The sequence below is a fragment of the Myotis brandtii genome, unplaced genomic scaffold (assembly GCF_000412655.1).
Source record: "Myotis brandtii unplaced genomic scaffold, ASM41265v1 scaffold530, whole genome shotgun sequence".
Taxonomy (NCBI): domain Eukaryota; kingdom Metazoa; phylum Chordata; class Mammalia; order Chiroptera; family Vespertilionidae; genus Myotis; species Myotis brandtii.
In genome coordinates this window covers 87420-110078 of record NW_005369943.1, presented here as the reverse complement: position 1 = coordinate 110078, position 22659 = coordinate 87420, and the positions used below count along the sequence as shown (strand labels likewise).

Below are 22659 nucleotides of genomic sequence, written 5' to 3'. Positions count from 1 at the left end.
AGAAAGATAAATATCACATGATCTCACTCATACGTGGGATATAATTATCAACATAATTTGATGAAGAGAATAGATCCTGCATTATGCTAAGTGAAATATGCCAGTTGGAGAAAGATAAATATCACATGATCTCACTCATACGTGGGATATAATTATCAACATAATTTGATGAAGAGAATAGATCCTGCATTATGCTAAGTGAAATATGCCAGTTGGAGAAAGATAAATATCACATGATCTCACTCATACGTGGGATATAATTATCAACATAATTTGATGAAGAGAATAGATCCTGCATTATGCTAAGTGAAATATGCCAGTTGGAGAAAGATAAATATCACATGATCTCACTCATACGTGGGATATAATTATCAACATAATTTGATGAAGAGAATAGATCCTGCATTATGCTAAGTGAAATATGCCAGTTGGAGAAAGATAAATATCACATGATCTCACTCATACGTGGGATATAATTATCAACATAATTTGATGAAGAGAATAGATCCTGCATTATGCTAAGTGAAATATGCCAGTTGGAGAAAGATAAATATCACATGATCTCACTCATATGTGGGATATAATCATCAACATAATTTGATGAACAAGAATAGATCCAGAGACAAATGGCAGGGGAGGGAGGGGTTAGAGAGCAACCAAAGGACTTGTATGCATGCATATTAGCATAACCAATGGACACAGACCCTGGGGAGGTGGGGGCTTGCCGGAGGTGGGAATGGCTGGGGGGAGGGAGGTGGTCAATTGGGGGAAAAGGAGACATATGTAAAACTTTAGACAATAAAAAAAAATTATTTCTGAAAGGTAAGAAATAGAAACAACAGGAGTACATACAATGTGTTAAATTTGAGTTTAAAATACAGAAAAATACAGGGCTACAGAGCCTGGTTTTAAGTACTTCATATGAAACAGATTAAGGATACTAGTTGACCAAAGTTTTATGTCCCTGAGTGTAACAGCACTGCTGAAAATACTGCCACAACATTGGTGTGTATTCAAACTACTAAAATATTTGCATCAACATAGTATTTTGAATTAGTCAAACCAGACCTGCAGTATAGATTTGCATTCATACCACTGTCAAATGGTTTCATAGCAACTGCGTAGGAATAGGACAGGGAACAATTCTGTCAAGTTGAGGGAGAACAAGATCAAAAGAACCTTGTTAAATTTAGCCCAGAAAAACAGAAAACATTTTATATTAAACATTGATAAATCTCTTCAGTTAAAAGTTTAATAAATTTTAGATAAACTGCTACAGCTTGAGAGATGGCTACATATCTATGATAGGAATAAAAAAGGGGATATACTGAGTTTTTTCTCTTTTTCCCTCATATATTTTAACTTTAGGCAATTTTAGTTTTGACATTTTAAGGTAAAGATTATGAATGTAGTGATTTTGAGATACATATGAAAAATCTTATTTTTCCCTGCAAAGACCTTATTTTTAATGAGAAGTTATGGTATGTCTGTATTTCCTTCATCTCTAAAAGTCATTTTCCATCTTATGTAATTCATATAAACTTATAATAGGAAAATAAACACAATATAATTTTGCTTCAAAGTAAATTTTGCTTCAGAGATTTTGTTTTTTTAAGAAAGAGCTTATTCATGGTAGCTTATTCAACAGCACAGTCTAACATTTTCCTTTGTGCTAATAAATCCTTTCCCAAGGCAAAGAAACTACTTCTTGATGCCTGGCTAGTATAACAAGTAAAAGTGCTTGTCCAATTCCTACCTTGGCTAAAGACAAAAACCAAGACAACAAATTTCACCCCCTAAAAGTCCATCTATAAATATTCTATAGAGAATACCTATAAAGGTTTTTAGAAGTTGTACCTTGGACTAGATCCAATAAAAAACCTTTTTTAAAAAACTACTTTTATCATCTATTAAATATTCCATTAAAAATCCTCAGTCTAATGGAAAGGGCAATTTATTACCCGATCTTACTATTTACAAACAACAGGACTTTGTAAATGTGGATTTAAGAAAAAAAATTTTTAAGTGATGCAATAAAGCACTCGATTTTTTAAGCTCCAAATTATGATAAAGTAGACTCAACTGGGCAAGTCTTGTAGAGTGAAGAACTCCCCATATCCAATGCTGTAGAACAAGAAGGACCAGCTCCAACTACACTTTTAGGAGATGAATTTGCTGACTTGGCCATAGTTCTTTCTATGCAACAGAGAAAAGAGCTTCTTTGTGGGAACTGCATCACGTTTCCCTACACACCATCCCATAGCACCCTAGAAGGGCACAGAAAAGATTGTAGCTTACTATTAAAGGCCAGTAACCACTACTTGACTTTTAATTAACCAATGATCAGCAAATATGCTTTGATCATGAACTTAGAAAACTATCAAAAGAAGTAAATAAAATCACCAACTAAGGTAATTAATTTTAATGAGACCTTAGTCTTTTTTTCTTAATCCTCACCCGAGGATATGTTTACTGATTTGAGGGAGGGGTAGGGGAGAGGAAAACATTGATCAATTGACTCCCATACACGCCCCAACCAGGGATTGAACCCACAACTTAGATATGTGTCCTAACTGGGAATCAAACCTGCAGCATTTTTGGTGTACAGGATGATATTCCAACCAACTGAGCCACCTAGTCAGGGCCCTAGTGCTAATCTTATTAAATACCTATCAGAAATATACTGAACAGATGTACCTCATAATTCATTCTAACTACTCTCTGATTTTTGGAACTTAGATTGTTTTCATCACCTATAAATATCATCACAGTAAACAATTTTGCACATTTTTAAAAAAGGGAAATATTCTGAACATTCTGAGTCCCTAAACCACTTAAAACTTAGGGTCTACTTTCTGCAAAAATTATAACAAGGTATTTACTAAGAGTAACAGTTTGGGGGAATAATCTTTCCTTATATAATCTATTTAATGAAAGTGCCCTTTTCATTTTTGATGTGGTTCTACCCTAAAAAAATTTTTTTTACAAATCTGGGCTATTGAAAACATTTAAAACATTTAATCATAGGTACAGGATATTTTAACCATTTCATTTTATTTATGATTAAAAATAGGCCCTGGCCGAATAGCTCAGTTGGTTAAGTTGTCCAGATATGCCAAATTTATGTGCCAGGTCAGGGCACATGCAAGACTCAACCAATGCCATAACTAAGTGGAACAACAGATCAATGTTTCTCCCTTTCTCTTTCCCTTCATTTCTCTCTCTCTCGTTCTAAAAATTAAAAAAAGAAAGACATTAAGCTAATACAGAAATTTTTACATTGATGCAATTAAGCAGCTGATTTTTTAAAGTATCAAATTATGGAAAGGCATATCTAAAACCACCTTTTCAGTGCCTGTGATTATACACTGAGTGGCCAGATTATTATGACCACCCCATCAGTACTTTGTTGGGCCACCTTTTGCCTTCAATACTGCGGTGATTTTTCTTGGCATTCACTCCACGAGATGTTGAAAGGTGATGCGAGGAATCTGACACCATGCCTGATGAATAGCACTGTCCAGTTCTGTCAGATTTGATGGTTGTGGAACCAGCTGCCTGATGGCTCTTTTAACTTCGTCCCACAAATGCTCAATTGGATTGAGATCTGGTGATTGTGGGGGCCACCTAAGCAAGGTAAAGTCTCCCTCATGTTCTTGAAACCACTCCTGTACAATACAAGCACCGTGGCATGGCCCCATTGTCTTGTTGGAAGAAGCTATCTCCATTGGGATACTCCATCAACATGATAGGATGAACTTGATCAGCAACGATACTGAGGTATGTTGTGCTATTCAGACGTTTATAATGATCTGGCTCTCTAGCAACTTCAGCGCAAAATTATAGCTAATTTGCCTACAAACGTCAGGTGGTCATAATAATCTGGCCACTCAGTGTATATGAAATTATCAGTAATCAGACAAGGAAAACCTAGGTCATATAAAACCATAATATTTCCTCTAATTTATGGTATGATGGAGTAAAATATACTAATTGTGGGAAGGAGGGAAGTCAATGGAAACCAAATCATATACCACTTATATGCCATATAAAATACCTCGGGTTTCCCTTTTAACATTATTAGTTTTCATATCACTTCCACATTTAAGTTCCCTAGGCATATTATAGAAATAAATTCAGAAATTGTATACAACTGTGGTGAAATAATGAATAGGTGTGTACAACAAATATTACCTTTGATTCAAAATAGAGGGTTGTTCTATGTTCCATCCACCTCCATTTCCAGTGAGCATGGTAACTTGTTTCGTCAATTTATTTGAAATATCTTCACATTTGTTCATAAGTCTTATAACTACATCTCTTTCTTGGATCAATGTTTTACAGTGCCATATCAAATCTTCTGATAAGCCATTAGTTTTGGACAACTTTGTGAACTATGGCATAAAAAAAAACACAATTTAACAGTTCAGATCTAGTAAACAGAAAGCCAGTATCATTTTCTTTCTTTTGAGGAAAAAAGTTTAATTTAAAATTTTACTAATGACCTTAATCAAGTTCTAAGAAAACCTGATTCTTCATGTTTACATTTATATTCCTGTTTCACTATGACAATCCTGTGACCTCAAACTTAGCACACTGACATACAATATCTTTTTCCCCAGAATATACAATTCCACACTTGTAACTGTGACTCTGGTAGTTGTTTTCTTATAATGTCTCAAGTTTTGTCTTTAAAATCTCAGATTCACCTTTATTACCAAGGTAATAACACCAAATATAATAACTGCATACCTGATCTCTTGCCATTTTGTCACTTCCTATGACTATGACATATTAGTAAATGATTAATCTTCCTAAAACATATTTTCTCCTACCTATCATCAGTACAATCCCTAAGCTTTCAAAACTCCAATTATTTGTTGTCACTTGATATTTTACTCTTAAGCTTAGACTATTACTTGGAAAGATAATGCATGAATCAAAAGTTAACTATGATCAATTCAATAATTGGATAAAACATTTTCCAAAAATTAATTTCAATACAACACCTGTTTTAGTCAAAGAATTTCTTCAAAATGTATTTGTACTTGTTTTTCTAAAGGACACAATGAATACTTCATAATGTAAAAGCTATAATAGAATTAAAAATTTCCCATATAGGTAGTTGAAAAAAAATGTGCTGAAAAACATAAAAATCCTTAGTGAAAGCTTGTTGGGCAAAAAGAAAAAGCCCACAATCCAGAATGGAATAAAGAAAAATAAAGTAAAATCACTGATAGGATAAAACCACACATGATTTTGATTCATGTCAATCTTATTTAGCATATTCTTTCATGTTATGAATCATATTAACAACTCTAAATAATCTCTATGAATTTATTTCTAAATTCAAAGAGAATCTCAAGCAATAGAGATTAAATGCTTATAAGATATACTAAGATAATTTCATAAAAATGCAGTTTATAAAAATATACATTTTTCATATCTAGCCTAGAATAAGTTGGCAAGAAAGAAACTCTCCAATCTATTTGAAAACCAATGTACTGCAGGGTTAAAAATAAAAATTTACCATTTCACAAAATGGCATTGTGAAATATAAAGTTACTTGCACACTACTTTACATTTTCACAAGGAAAACATTCATAATCACAATGTGACCTCCTACTCTGCTTTCCAGAGAAAAGATTTATATGTAAACAGAAGGATGTATGAGAATCAGTGCCTTGAAGATTTTAAGGGGGTTCCATTAGAACAAAAAACAATCTCATGCCTACTGTGGTGTGAGTGTGTGTTTGTGATGTACATGTGTGTGAAAGAACCAACACGAATAACTAGGAAGTACAGAAAGAACATGCATTCTGTACTTTTTATGTGCTAGAAACTACTAGATGCCTTTTATTCACTAACATTAAATCCTCACAGCAATTACAAGATCAGTCTACCAGCTCTGGATCAATAAAGCCAAGCTTCAATTTTCAAGGTGACAAAGATAAGAGATTCTAAAATCCATGTTCTTTTCTTTGCACTATAACTTTCCAAAAATCGTAATATATTTATGCTTACATCCTATTGCAGTGATGGCGAACCTTTTGAGCTCAGGGCCCTAACTTAACTCTGGTGCCGTGTCACATAGAGAAATGTTTTGATATTTGCAACCATAGTAAAACAAAGACTTATATTTTTGATATTTATTTTATATATTTAAATGCCATTTAACAAAGAAAAATCAACCAAAAAAATGAGTTCGCGTGTCACCTCTGACACGCGTGTCATAGGTTCGCCATCACTGTCCTATTGGATAGAACTTTGCCAAATTACCACAAGGGAAGCTGAAAAATGTAGTCTTAATATAGTGTGGGTAATATGACCAGCCATAAATCTGTTTAAAAGCCCTGAGGGGGTTAAAAAAGCGAGAAAAATGGTTTGATCAAAAAAAGTTTCACACAATATGGCTAGAACTGATATTGGGAGAGAAGCAGAAACAACAAATGGCATATACAGCACTTTCAATGCAAAGTATTGTGGATATCTAAAGCTAACATTTTCCAAGAGCTTAGACTTCCCTATGGTCAGTACCATAACTATACCCACTTACAGATGAAGAAATAGAGAAACAGAGAGAATTTGCTTAAGGTTATATGAATTACTAGAAAATGTCAAAACTGGGATCCAAAACCAGGCCATTTAGCTCCACTGTATTATTCACTCACCCCCTAGTAAGCCCTTACAAAACCAAGGGAATAAATGAAAAGACATGCATGAAATTCAGAAACAAGAGATCCAACACAACAGAGACAATAGGATTCCTTAGGTTGTCAAGGAAATGAGTCTCAAGGCCACAGCTGATCAGCTTGCCTATAACACAACCAGTCTAATTCAAGGCAGGTCAATAAGACACTAAAACACACTTCCTCAAGAATATAAAACTGACAGGATACCTGAGGTATCTAAAGACTGAAGGTAAATTTAGACAGCTGGGGAGGAGTTTAGAGTTGAAGTAATAAGTACACAAAAAACTAAGCAAACAGAAAAACCAAGGCAACTAATAACTAGAGAAAACAAAACGATGAGCAAGGAAATAAAGCAATTATGTAGTATACTACATGGCCCAGCAATGAAAAGCATTTACATAGTCATAACAATGTAGATACTAAAAAAATATCTCTAAGATTACATATTAACTTATATTGGTAGGGTTGGGGAATAGGAAATGGGCATGTGAGGTGAGACAGTGAGAAGGGAGCTAATCCTACAATAATATTATGATGTCTATTATGCCAGCTGATAATGCCTGCAACTGAAAATAAAAAATAGGATTATGTTTTTATGTGGGGTTTTTTTTTTTGGTATTACCTAGAAAAAGTGAAAGAAGTTATTTGTAGTATGAAAAATAGGCTGGGTAAGGGAATAGATATGGATTTGGGGGCAGTACAAGCCTATTTTTTTTAACTTGTTAATCTAAATAGATGCATAACCCTGGCTGGCATGGCTCAGTGGTTGAGCGTCGACTTATGAACCAGGAGGTCACTGTTCAATTCCCCGACAGGGCACATGCTTGGGTTGTGGGCTCGATTCCCAGTATGGGGCGTGCAGGAGGCAGCTGATCAATGATTCTATCTCAGTATTTGATGTTTCGCCCAGGCCAGCGTGGTTCAGTGGTTGGGTGTCAACCTATGAACCAGGAGGTCATAGTTCGATTCCCGGTCCAGCACATGCCCAGGTTGCGGCTCAATCCCCAGTGTGGGGCGTGCAGGGGGCAGCCGATCAATGATTCTCATCATTGATGTTTCTATCTCTCTCTCTTCTCTGAAATCAATAAAAAATATATATATAAATAATAAATCAAAATACTTTTTTAAAACCCTAATTTTTTTCCTTTTAATTGTTTTTATTGCTTAAAAAAGCTTCATTTTTAAAAATTTATTTGGCTTTCTGACTCTGTGTTTGTGCCTTCAACACTTTCACAATGATTTTCTGTCCTCAATAAGGAAAGCATGCTTGATCCAGTCACGAACACACTTAGCACACATGGATCCACCATAGGCCCTGTTGACTTTTTTCCTTTTAGACAACCTCATTAGAACTTTAGGTCTCAAAGCACAAACTCCGAAAAGTTGGCCTGGGCGAAATGCAGATTTGGGTGCTTTCCCAACCTTCTTGGTATAAAGGTAAACAATTCTATTACCAGGGGTTTGGGACAGCCTAGTGTAGGACAGCCTCTGACAGTATGTCAAATGCTGGACCATGGTGAATGCCTGAAGTCACAGTCTCCAGAAGAGGAAAAAAAAAGCTAAAACCCTAATACTTAATTCCACAATTCCTTCACTAAGTACATGTGTATGTGGCGGGAGGGGGGGGAGAGAGAAGAAGGTCTAAGAACACTCTTATTATTCTTTTACTATTCTTTGAAGACATAAAGAATTTAACAATCCTGCATTTAACAATCCTGTAAGCTACTTAGCTTCACCAAAATTTTTTTAAGAAATACAAAGTATTCTGTAAATACAGGATCTACTAGTAAATTTAAGTTATTGGTGACATAGAAAATATGATCCTATTTACATGTTAAATATAAAAAGGTATGTATAAATAGATGAATGCCAAATAATTAAGTGGTGGGTATCTTTGGTAGAATTTTGACTAAACTTGACTTTCTTCTTTGTTCTTGCAAGTACTCTTTCAATTTTAGACAAGGAAAACAAATCATTCTTTTAAAAAATGGTAAAGCTATTTTTCCAGGAGGAAGGGGAAAAAAGTAATTGCTATTTGCTGGAAAATTAATTACATGAAAAAAATAGTATCAATATGGCCTTGGTTACTACCTCTTTGACAAAAAACTCAAGTACCACTCTAAGAACTTTTTTCCTTTCAAAATAGCCATAAACTGAAGTACCTCTCTCTTGCCACAGTGTGTCACTCTTACAGCACAAAAATTTTTTAAATTTCTATAGGAAGAGGGATATTGTTTACAAGTAGATTTGATTCCCCACCTAACAAGTTAACAGTCTTGAAAACAGAGTACTAATCTTATTCATTGGTATAAATACCTGGCACCAGCCTACAAAGTACTCAGAATAAATTTATCATAAAAAAAGTTTATCAAACTCATAAAAATTAAAACAAAGCTGAATACTGTAATCTTGTACAAAAATTACTGAAGCCACTCTATCAGGAAGAGAGCAGTAGGCATTACAATACTTCAAGTGACAAATTCAGACAGAATTTTATACTACCCCTGGGAAAACAAAGCAGAAAAAGAAAGCCTGTGATCTGTGGTCTAAGTTTCTAGTAGATCGGAATAGCTCAATAAAGAGCTTAAATAAACTAAAAAATGAACTCAACCTAGGTTGCCTGGTTAACAATCAAGAAGGAAAACTATATCTATTTTGATCTAAATGGTAAGGAGGTAGACGCATAAATGAAGCTTTTAGGCTGAGCTATTCATGAATCAGTTACTCATGAATAAAGTATACAGATGCAATGTATAGACATAATTACATCTCTAACCCACCTTATACAAGGATAATAAAAAATTCAGTAAGTAGTTGGTGAACTGATGCCATCAAATGTGTAAAATTTGGCAGTAAAAATCCCAATTTTACCACATTAACAGTACATGTTTTAAAATTAGTGACATTTTTGGCTTGCTGTATTTCCAAAGTCTATATGATTTAATGATGTGGTTTCTTATAATAAGCATATACTTTACTGCTATTAAGCTGAAAAATAAGTAAAATGAAAAAGTTATGAAGAAAACTTTCACAAATAATATTTAAGTTCTGATTCTAAGAAAAAAATGGGTATAATGCTGAAAACAAACAACCTCATCTAATGCACTGATTTTTTGTTAAGTAACCAAATTTTCCTCATGTAAAGTGAGTGTGACTAGTATATCTAAGATCATTTTATTTAATTTTTTTAAGTGCAATTCTCTGAAAAGTCCTAACAATGATGCACAACTTTTCAAGTAACTTTTGTTTTAAAAGGCAGTGCTAACATAATTTTCACATTCAAATTATTTTTAAAATAAGACAGTGAAATACTAATGGTTCCATTTAACCCACCAATGTTATAGAGACTTCAGTTTTAACCAAAATCATAATTAAAATGTATGTGTGATTAATTTGTTGGCTTAGTAGGCATTTTAATGAAATATTAATAAAAGTTAATAAAAATTGCCAAATTCCAAATCCTTAAGACTAAATAAGCTTCAACAATAATGTTAAGAGTTGACTAGACTTTTGCATACTGTTCTTACTACACAGGGTGGGACAAAAGTAGGCTTACAGTTGTTCATATGGAAAATAATGCAATAATTGATAACCATCCAAGAAAAAACTTTCTCATATGCACAACTGTAAACCTACTTTTGCCACACCTTGTATAATGTATTGTAGTTTCCATTAAGTATGCCTGAGAAACATAATTAAAATTTCAACTAATTCTCATAGGAATTTCTTAAAACAGCAGCTATGAAAACAAAGTAAATGTTTTCTTCTTTTGTTTCATTTTAAAGTTGTTCACAATTATACTATTAAACCTCTTTGATTAATAGGGAAAGAGTAATTTATATAGCTTTTTACCAAAATATTCGACTTTTTCCTTGATAATTTTAAGATATTAAATTGCTCTACAACCAGTCATATTCAAAATTTTAAAGTAATTGAAAGTATAAACTTACAAGTTCTAAGCCAATTAAAACTCAAAGCTTATATACACTGACTTGCTAATTTTAGCTGTTCATTTAAAAAGCATTTTCATTTTCCTACTTTTTTCAGAAAAGCCCTGAATCACTGAATTCAAGTAGCAAATTTACTTTTTAAATGTTACATAAAATAATCAACATTTACATGCATAGCTAGCAAAAAATAGTCTTTGTATTCAACTTTTAGAAAGGGGACAAGGTTTAAGTAGGTAACACGCAATCTCATGTTAAGACTAATTTAAACTATGCCAATTAATTAGTAGGGGAAATATGCTTTCTACATGTTAAGTTGCTGAATATTTTAAAAAGCATCTGGCACATACAACTGGTTTAATTTACTGTTATTATAAGATATTTGGGCAAGTAGTTACAGTGACTAAACACACTAGTGTGGATAACTGCATTCCTTATTAAATAAGTTAGAATCCCAACAAGCCTGAGCAACAGCAACCCTGCAATAACAGAGGAGACTATTAAAGATGAAAAGAAATTAAAAAAGGAAGAAAAGATGAACAAGAAAGCCCTTCAGCAAATACTTGAACAAATAAATCACTCAGGCAAAGCTGAACATGTTTGAAGGGCCTGCTTTGACAGATGTTTTCTGCAAGAGCAAAGGCTTCAGGCAAAACAAATGACTTTTTTTCTAAAGCTGAGAAATACTAGTCATTTTGTTTCTATATTTTTCATGTATTTTAATTTTTTAAAACATGCTTTTACAACCATTGTTTAGGAACCTTCCGATAATACTACTTCAAGACATTTGTCGAGGGAACTTATGCTCATATAGGTTTGTCACAAGTATAAAATTAATCACAAAAGCAACTTCTCCCTAAGTTAGCGAATAAAAACTTCATAAACATTTATAAAGCATCAAGAGTCAGTTTATCTTCTAAAACTGTAAAAAATAATCCATATTGCTTTCACTGCAGGGCCTATATACAATTCATACTATAAAGTCCACATTCTCACAAAAGTTGAAGCAACATTTTAAAAAGACAGGAGTATGAGTAAGATTTGCTGATTGTTCACATTTATAAAACTCATAATACAAGTATTCTGACTAAAACTTGTTTATAGGAAATCAAATTCCAGAAAATGATCATGCAGAGTGTACTTACCAGTGCTTATGCCTTCCCTTCCCCTAACGCTTGAATTCTAGGCTTCCACACTTTCTATCTTTCCAATTAAAAACGCTGCAGCCTGATATACTCCATAAAATGGCCGCGTTGTTTAACCAAGAAAAACATGTTAGAGCTGTCACTTTTAAAAGAAAAAGAAAATAAACAATTGTTTCTTTTGTGGAGAAGCATAAAACACCTAGGCTGGCATCTTGAATTATGGAGCTCCCCTGGATGTTGCTACTGCTCTTCAAGTAGTTGCAGTAAAATTTCTGCCACATTCTTGCTTTCTGCATGGTGTATCAGCAGTAACAGATCAGAACAGGCTAGCAAACAACTCCTTTCTAAATGTAAGCTCTAATTTCTTCTTCTGCAGTGAAATGAACCAAGTTTCTATGCAAAAGAATGAGTGACAGTATGCCCAGCCAATCAGCTTGGGGTTTTTTTCAGGAAAATCACCCCTTAATTCATTCAAAATTAGGTCATATGACACTATTTGAAATACTATTGGCTTACAATGAAAGTAATGTTTGCCTCTACAGAGGATAAGGCCACCCATCTATGCTTCCCTGGGCTGAAGACACGTTGAGTATAAACGGTACTGTGAATTAAACACACACACACACACACACACACACGCACACACACACACAGGGGAGATAAAGACTGTAGCCTTACCAGAGCTTCCCAACTATTAAAGGGCCGGAGTTCTGTTATCTTCTGAGCCTTTTTCTGAGAACACTGAGGAATCAAAGTAAGTTCAGCAACTGAAGCATCTTGAAGGAAGTGAAGAATTTTACCTTTATAGCCATCCTCCAACACTTCTTCACCACTACTATAGTCCTCATCTAGTGAACTACCTGCCTCAGAACCTGAATCATATTCAGAGTCTTCAGTAACTCTCTTCGGATTAAATACATTTTTTTTACGTTTCTTGTTAAAACCATTTTGTGCTTTCATGGCATATTTCTGCTTTAGTTTTGCTTTAGCTATACTTTTAGGATAATTTTGACTTCTTGAAGAAACTTCTTTTCCATTTGGAAACTCACTTTGTGAAGCATATTCTGTGCACAAAGACAAAAATAACTAAATTACAATGATATAAATTAAATGATGTAACACTTCAAATAAGAAAAATATTTAAACATGTGTATCTTTCTTCTGAATACAAAATTCAACTATAAATTATAGTTAAATCTTGATACACACTAAAGAGAAATACCGAAGTACAATTTGAAGTTATTCAATAAGTTAAAATAATTAGTTTCAAAAACAGGTGATAACTTTTTCAAAGTGTATTAATTATAAATCCGCATTTTCTAACAAAGGTCCTGAAAATATAAATGGCAGCTTCATACCCACATGTCCCAGATGTTACTTTGCAGCCCATTCCTATGCCAACACTGATGGGTATAGCAATAACAAGGCTCACCCAAATTAAAACCTTCCATATTATAATTAATTTTTCCCTTACCACCTCTAAGCAGTCTAAGTTTATCATTACTTAATAAAAAAGTATTTATATATATTAAAAGGCACCACTGCTTTATCACTGATTAATAAATCATATTCCAGATTTCTAACATGCCTGTGATTGAAGGTACAATTTTAATGTAGCAGTAAGAAAATATGTACCAATTAGTTTTTACACAAGACTTTATTATTTAGAATGTTTTGTTTTACCTACTCAAAGAGGTTTTAGACTTACACATTGATTATCATACGCCTTCATTCTTGTGCATATATTAAAAAAATAAGCAAGATAAATTAGGTAATTTCTTCACCTCATAACCTATCTCTTCTGAATCAATTTTCTGACTCAGAATTGGTGATATCAGTGGCTTTCTTTACTCCACACAATATCATTCTCTGTGCCAACGAAAGCATTTGTAGTATAGCCATTCTTAAAAGAAATCATTTTCAAAACAAGGAAAACCTAAAGCCAATTATAAAGAGCTAGTATACTTAATTCTTGCTTAAGGATGTTAACTAAACATGAGTGATTCAACTCTGCCCCACTACTTCTCATACACTATTTGGTTCCTAAGGTTAGTGTTCCACCAGGGACTTTCTTCCATGCCAGTGATTCCCATCTTTTAAGTTTCTGATATTGGTACTTTTGACATTCATGCAAGTGCAGGCTAGGACTTCTACATTACAGTGACACCATCAATCATTAAGATCCATTCAGAGAGCTGTTAAAATGCAAAAAAATGTAGTGGGTTTTTTTTTTTTTGTATTCAATAAAACATGGTAGTTTACAAGTAGCCATAAATATCAAAGAAAGTTATCCAAACAGAAAAATATATTTATTATTTCATTTTACACTATCATAAAGAATAGGCCAAAACATTTGGGAACTGGTCATTTACATTTTTTTCCCATTACTGTTTCTAATATCTTTTACAATCCCATTCTCTAATTACTAGATAATAGATTTACTATTTTCTTATTAATTAAAATATAGAATATAATGGGAGTATGTATTTTCTATAATAATAACACAGAATGAACAATTACCTTGATCTTCTGCAAACACTTTTAAAGATTCTAAGGCTTCTGTGTACATCCATTCATGTTCCTTGAGTACATCCCTTAGTTCCTAGATATAAGTTATTGATGTTTTTATTAAAAATCTAAAATTAGCAGCTCCTAGAAAACTTTTATGCTCTTTTAAAAATAAGAAAATCACCTGAAAACGTAATAGAATTCATCTGATTATTTCACACTTGTTTTCATGCTGCTTTACAAATGCTGTCTGTTTATATAATTTCACCTCCACAGATATATAACAGTTGTCAAAGGGAAGGAAGTTTGACTTCTTTTGCATTTTTACTTTCCCAATGAAATGCTCTGAACATTAGAGGATTAAAAAGTGTTTGCTCAATTAAATTTCTATATATAGCCGGGTTTTTACAAACTGTAAATTTCAAAACATATAGTTCCAACATATGTAAAAAAGGAGTATGGCAATAAGATTTTGCATTCAGCTCATCAGAATTAGCAGATGTACTACCTATACATATGCCTGAATAAATCAAATGCAAGTATTCTAAATGTTAAACAAATCACGCTTCCATATACGATCACGTGATTAAACTGTGGCCCTATTAGCACCAGCATGCTTGGTATGGGTCTTTTTAATGACTCAAAGTATTTTCACTATCTGGCAAATAGAACAAAGCTTACAGAATATTAGCACAATGAAACGCAGTATTACACTTTAAAATTCTTTTTGTGTTGTTAATCCTCACTTGAGGATATTTTTCCCATTGCATTTCAGAGAGAGTGGAGGGAGGGGGAGAGAAACATTGATGTGGGAGAGGCACATCCATTGGTTGGTTGCCTCCTGCACGAGCCCCAACCAGGGGTGGGGAGCGAACCAACAACCGAGGCATGTACCCTTGACCGGGAACGAACCCAAGACCCTGTGGTGGGAGGGCCGAGACTCTAACCACTGAATCACCCTGGCCAGGGCTACACTTTAAAATTTTTTATGAGAAATTTTAAAAAAATAGAACAGCCCTAACCGGTTTGGCTCAGTGGATAGAGCGTCGGCCTGCGGACTCAAGGGTCCCAGGTTCGATTCCAGTCAAGGGCATGTACCTTGGTTGCGGGCACAACCCCGGTTGGGAGTGTGCAGGAGGCAGCCGATCGATGTATCTCTCTCATTGATGTTTCTAACTCTCTATCTCTCTCCCTTCCTCTCTGTAAAAAATCAATAAAAAAAAAAAAAAAATAGAACAGGAAAAAAAGGTAAAACAGCTGACTTGGGGTTATAGATTGCTTTCTAGATAATTTACATTTTATACATAAGTTCACAATTGTTACTACAATTATGTTTGTTATGATTATGGTGATAATGCTGATACTATAGTTTGCAAATATGGTAAATAAACAATGTAAAGAATTAACAAGCCGTATAAAGATATTTTAAAGAAAAATATTTAATTAGAAAAATGTAAAACTCATCCAAAGCTTTTATATCTCAAACACTATTTTGTAATACAAACACTTAGTACATGCTGATTAAATTTCAGTACATTACTCACCTTTCTACCCAAATGGGGAAATTCCTTTTGCAATTTCAATACAATACTTTCCTGCTTTTCCCAAATATTGCTAGATTCTGCAGACTCATTTGATTCCTCTCCCTAATGAGGAGAAAAAGAGAACCAGTTTAAGAGATTATCAATAACCAGAGGCTAAAGACAAATTACATTTGTATTTTGACTTGATTTGGAAGTTATCACATTCAATCTGAAGAATCCAAAAATGTTTCATTTTGTTCACATGAAAATTGATAAATTTATGTGTTTAAGGATAAAAAATTATTGCTGGTTTAAGATCTCTGAAAGACTTTGATTGCATATCCAACAAGTGACAACTCACACTTCATTCATACAGTGGTCAAAATGAGATAAATCTCCTAAAAAAGAAAAAACAAACAAAACAAAGCAATGAACTAGCATGTTTCTCAAATTAACCTGAAATAATTCAGGTATATTGAAGTCTCTCCAAGCTATTGGGAAAAAAAAAATCTCATCTGTGTTCAGTTTCATACTTCCAATTTCAAATACTGAGAGGAAAAAAAAACATTTACTTTTACTTCAGTCTTGATTTACAAAATGGCTTAAATATAAATTGCTCAGCCAGAACATAAAAGTGACACGATGGCCCTAGCAGGTTTGGCTCAGTGGATAGAGTGTCGGCCTGCGGACCAAAGGGTCCCAGATTCGATTCTGGTCAAGGGTTCATTCCAGGGTTGCAGGCTCAATCCCCAGTAGGGGGCATGCAGGAGGCAGCCAATCAATGATTCTCTCTCATCATTGATGTATGTTTCTCTCTCTCTCTCTCTCTCTCCCCCCCCCTCCCTTCCTCTCTGAAATCAATACACACACACACACACACACACACACACAGTGACACAATGATTAAAAAAAAAAAAGACAAAAAACTTATGTGGGCCCTGGTCAGACAGCTCAGCTGGTTACAGCATTGTCCCAATATGCCAAGGTTGCAGGTTTGGTCCCCAGTCAGGGCACATATAAGAATCAACCAGGCTTGGCCGGCATGGTGCAGTGGTTGAGCATCGACCTATGAACTGGGAGGTCATGGCTGAATTCCCGGTCAGGACACATGCCCAGGTTGATGACCCCCAGAAGAGGGCATGCAGGAGGCTGATCGATGATTCTTATCATTGATGTTTCTATCTCTCTCCCTCTCCCTTCCTCCCTGAAATCAATAAAAATATATTTTTAAAAAAGAATCAAACAATGGATGCATCAATAAGTAAAACAAACTGATATTTCTCCAAAAAAGTCAATCAATTAAAAAAAAAACACACTTATGTGAAACTAAACAATATATAAATTAAACATCAATCTTGGAATTACAATTATGGTTACTCATATGCACAATCTCTTTCCTCTTTCTGTATCACCTAATATCACTTGAAGAAACTGGTTAAAATTCCACATTTAAACAAAAAAAATTCCTTGGGTTTATGCCTAAGAAATATCTTGTATTTCAGTCAATCCAAAAGCATTTATCTGTCTACTCTGCTTAGATCTGTACTACATGCTATACACACAAGATAAAAATACAGTCTCATACTTTCTCTTCTATTTTCTTTCTTAGCCAACAAATTAATGCAATATTTTTTCTGTCACTACCTAAGTTACAAATAAAATATTGTGTATAATGTATGTATAGTACCTGTATGTTAAAAATTGAAATTAAAGTTTCATGAACCACTTAAAAAATGCTATGGAAGTTTGGAGCAGGAAGAAAACTGCACATGTTTTTGTAATAGTAACTGGTCTATTTGGGCTAAAGCAGAGAGACCATGGATAGGCTAACGGCTGAAAACTAAAACCAGAACTAATATTGAATAAGGCTTGAAGTGCCAAACTGAGGTCATTTATCAAAAAGCAGGGGAATAATAAAACACTAATATTTGGAGAAAGCATTTCAAAGCCCTCAAAAATTCATAATGCCACACTTATTTTATAGCTAAAGACACTGAAACTCTACGAACAAGCCTTTTAGAGGTCACAGACAGATAATAACCAGAAATAGAAACTTAGGTGTCTAAATAGGTAAATACATAGAGACAAAGAGCAGAGTGGTGGCTGCCAGAGGCTGCGGGGAGAAGAGAAGAGAAACTGCTTAAAAGGTATGGCATGCTATTATGGGGTGATAAAATGTTTTGAAACTAGACAGAAGGGGTAGTTGCAACAACACTGTGAACATATTAAATGCCACTGAATTGTTCATTCTAAAATGGCTAATTTTATACTATGAATTTTACCTCAATAAAAAATGGTTTAAAGACTTGGAAAATTGTAAACATCTTTTGGGAATCAAATATATGATAGCACAAATTAAAATACTCAGCAGAGAGTGTTCCTATCATTTGCTATTTGCTCTCGGACCCATGCTTCTGCCAGCTCTGCTAATCCCTGCGACTGAAAATTCCTATGCAGTCCAGAGGTTACACCAGAGCTTTACCAATGCCAGGTGATTGGCGTTTGGGCCCAAATCTGTCTCTGTGGGTCCAGTGGTTATGAGTCAGTCCTGTAGCTATTTTTCTGAAAAGCTGGAACAGACATATTTGGCACTGGCAGAAACCCCGTATTAGCTCCTTGACCCATGGAGTAAGGGCCATTATTTTAGGTAATACCAAATCCAAGTCCCCAGTTTAGCCCTCTACAGCGGCAGCAGCACCAATACCATTATTCCTGAAGGAACTGCAGGGACCGACACCGCCGTCCCATCCCAATGCAATGTGCCTCCTTGGCCTATGCAAAAGCTGGACGGGTCTTGGAAAATTATTTTGGGTGGACATAAACAGGTGATGACCCCAATTGCAGCTGCTATACCAGATGTAGTACTTTTAATGGAGCAGATCAATATAACTATGCAGTTATCAATCTGGCAGATGCTTTTTTCTCCCCTATCCCAATTAGAAAGGGCAAGTAGAAGCAATTTGTTTTTACCTGAGCAAGTCAGTGATAGATACACCTTCACTGGCCTCAGGGTTTTGGTTACTCTCCTGCTCTCTTTCATAATAACGTACTCAGGGACTCTGACTGTTTCCCACAGTCCACAGAATGACTGTTCCTCTACACCAGTGGTCGGCAAACTGCAGCTCACGAGTCACATGCGGCTCTTTGGCCCCTTGAGTGTGGCTCTTCCACAAAATACCGACTTCTGCGCATGGGCCACGAAGTTTCAATCACAATGTACGTGCGCCCGCACGTGGTATTTTGTGGAAGAGCCACACTCAAGGGGCCAAAGAGCCGCATGTGGCTCACGAGCCGCAGTTTGCTGACCACTGCTCTACACTAAAGATATCATATTGACTGAACTTGGTAAGCAGGAAGCAATGGTGCTTTAGATGGCCTTGGTAAGATACATATATGTCAGAGTGGGAAATAACCACCCTCAAATTCTGGGGCCCACCACTTTCAAGATTTTTATGGAGTGTGTTGCATATTCCACTCTTAAACAAAAAGAAGACACAACACTTGGTTGGCCTCTGGATATTGGAGGCAAGGTATACTTAACTGCAGTGTGTGCTGCTCTACTTTGTTTAGGAAATAGCCCTTAACATTGTCAGTTATGAATAGGGTCCAGATTAAGAGAAGGCTCTGTAGTAGGTCGAGGGTGCAGTACAATGTGCTCTGCCACTTGGATTTCATGACTATTGAGCAGATGCAATGATTCTTAAAGAATCTGGGTGAATAAGGATGCTGCATGACGTCTCTGGCAAGCCTAATAGAAAAATCCCAGCACAGACCCACATGGTTTTGAAGCAAGGTCAGATCTGCTTCTGCTGATAACTACTCTGTTCTGCTATAACTTGTATGCATTTCCAAAAATTACTGTGCTGTGCAAAATCATGAAAATAAAAACTACAGTGTTAGAAATGGCATGATAAATCTGAACTGAAATTTTCTTGGGGGTATTAGCACTGGAAGGTCTGGTTGCAGATATGAGTTACTGTGAAGTGGTAGTGGGGGAGGGGGGTGGCGCTATCTGAAAATGAACAGAAAGTTGCACCAGCTATAGAAGGGCATGTACTTCTGTTATCTCTCCTATACTGGCTGAAACTATAAATAGTGAATTAAAAAACAAATAAAATAAGTAAATCTATGGAGCTTTTCTAGCTTTTTCCTTTCATACTAAAGTTGCCTGTATGATTCCAAATTCAACTGGATGCCATGCAGCACGACTCTCCTATTACACTCAGCAGTAAGCCATTACTTTCAAACCAGTCTGTTTTCAACAGCACTTAAAAAACCTGGTAACTTGGTGTGTTACGCCAGTGGTTCCCAAACTTATTTGGCCTACCGCCCCCTTTCCAGAAAAAATATTACTCAGCGCCCCCTGGTAATTAAATTTTTTTAAATTTTAATAGCAATTAAACAGAAAGATATATGTATTAATGTTTCTACCTTTTTCGTAAAATATAGTAAAGAAAGGTGTAAATTAGAAACATTGAAGTTTGAAATTATGAAACTATTTATTGAACTCAGAATAGAAAGGTAATACAAAAAAAGTTAAAACAAATGCACCTGTGGCCATCACCGCCCCCCTGGATCGCTGCAGCGCCCACCAGGGGGCGGTAGCGCCCACTTTGGGAATCACTGTGTTACGCTGTCCCAGTGAAGCCTTTAGGTTTTCATCATCATCATCATCTTCACATTTTGCAACTACATAGCCATTAGGTGCAACCTACTTCAAGTCTTCTGTGGCTAGATCAGGAATGGGACCCTTGAAACTTTAACATCTCCATTTTCTACCTCCTCAAAGCCAACCTGTTTTCCTATGTCAACACACTTGTTTTGAATTTTAAAAATTTATCTGAAGAATCACAAATTAAGGAGAACTTTCCCCCATACTTAATGTAACCCTCCATTGTATCACTACAGGCTTCTATAATTGTAGCAATGCCTTCCTGATGTTAAATCTCTTCCAAAATTTTATAACCATATCTGCACTCTCACCTTCAGTAACAGCAAATAGCATTTTAAATGCTCACTTCAAATAATAAGACACGCACACAGGGAGCATGTAATGTGAAGATGAAGACAGAGATCTACAAGCCTAGAAACACTAAAGTTGCCAGCAAACCATCAGAATCCAGGAGAGGGATGGGACAGCCCTAAGAAGGAATCAACCCTTCTGACACCTTGATCTTGGACTTCTAGCTTCCAGAACTGTGAGACAACATATTTCTATTGTTTAAGCTATCCAGTTTGTGGTACTTTATTATGGCAGCCCCAGAGAATTAATACATCTTATACAGATATATAGAAAGCCTCATTCTCAGTCATAGCACACTGAAACACAACAATGCTTCTGACTGGGAGCTAATTTCATTGGAAGAAAAGTGCATCAATAGATTCATGCTCAGGAAGTTCACTGATTTTACTATGTGCCTCAACACCTAGAAGCAGCTGTCTTACAGATGTAGTATTGTTTAGTGAAAGTTCAGCATGTGAACTAGCAGATAACACTCTGATATGGTGTTCATCAGGATGTACAAGCAGGGCAAATGTTCTGAATCAGCAAAAAATATGATGCTATTTTCAGATAGTCATTACATGTAGATCTGTAAACTAAAACGTGGGCCTTTGTCTCTCACACTACAGCACTTCCTCATACCTAAAAACCTACTCACAGATGCCCTAGACGTTTTGGCTCAGTGTATAAAGTGTCAGCCTGCAGACTGAAGGGTCCCGGGTTCGATTCCAGTCAAGGGCACATGCCTGGGTTGAGGGCTTGATCCCCAATAGGGGGTGTGCAGAAGGCAGCCAATCAATGGTTCTCTCTCATCATTGATATTTCTCTCTCTCCCTCCCTTCCTCTCTGAAATCAATAAAAATATGTTTAAAAAAAACAAAACACAAAAAAACCTACTCACAGAATTTTTACTTCCCATCAGTATTAGTTCCCAAGGGAAGAATGTTTCTATGTAGGGACATAATGATTGTCCCATTAAATTAGGGTAGAGAAGGCCACCTGGCTATTTTGGGCTTCTTATACTACCTAAATCACAGTAAAAGAGGTTACTGTGTTAGTTGTGGTATTTTATTTTTATTACCAAGAAGAAATTGTGTTTTCTGAATGAACAGGGAAGATTATGTCTGCTTTTACTGGGAGGCCTCTTAATAGTTCTATACATAAAGTAAGTAAAAGTTAATAAAAAACTAGAGCAGCCCTGGCTGGTGTGGCTCAATAGGCTGGAGCGCTGTCCCATGCACCAAAAGGTGGCGGTTTTGATTCCCGGTCAGGGCACATACTGTTTGGGTTTGATCCCTGGTTGGGGCACATGCAGGAGACAATCGATGTTCTCTCTCATGTCCTTGTGTCTGTCTGTCTGTCTCTTTCCAAAACTCAAAAACAATTTTTAAATAGAATAAATAAATAATGAAAAATTAGAGCAACCCAATAAAAGCATAACCACTATTAATGTAGGTAACCAGTTAAATATCAAAAGTCATCCAGAAGAGTTATAAGTAGTTGCCACTGGGAAGGAGGAAATGGTGCTGGTGGTGGTAACAACTGTCTTTCATAAGTATTATCTATATATAAAATATATATATATATAAAAGCCTAAGCGACCGTCGCAACCGAAACAACTGAACAGATGACCAAACAGGCGGTGTGGGACGACCAGGCCAGCAGGGAGGTTAGTGAGGGACAACCAAACGACTGAGCAGCAGACCGTGTGGGGCAACCAGGCCGGCAGGGGAGGGCAGTTGGGGACGACCAGGCCAGCAGGGGGGTTAGTGAGGGGCGACCAAACAACTGAGCAACAGGCTGTGTGGGGTGACCAGGCCGGCAGGGGGGTTAGTGAGGGCC

General features: G+C 35.6%; 1 protein-coding gene and 1 pseudogene across 4 annotated transcripts in view; both read right to left on the bottom strand.

The window, feature by feature from the left end:
* The window catches only part of SMARCAD1 (SWI/SNF-related, matrix-associated actin-dependent regulator of chromatin, subfamily a, containing DEAD/H box 1), an 86188-nt gene that overhangs the window by 32038 nt on the left and 31491 nt on the right, over positions 1-22659 (bottom strand). For all 4 annotated transcript variants that reach the window (XM_005877781.2, XM_014549009.1, XM_005877783.2 and 1 more), the window contains 4 exons: positions 15837-15938; positions 14305-14386; positions 12463-12848; positions 4195-4394 (listed from right to left, as the gene is read on the bottom strand). In XM_005877781.2, coding sequence (XP_005877843.1) covers positions 4195-4394; positions 12463-12848; positions 14305-14386; positions 15837-15938 — 770 coding nt within the window. The remainder of the gene's footprint in view (positions 1-4194; positions 4395-12462; positions 12849-14304; positions 14387-15836; positions 15939-22659) is intronic.
* Positions 7856-8264, bottom strand: LOC102240973 (annotated as a pseudogene).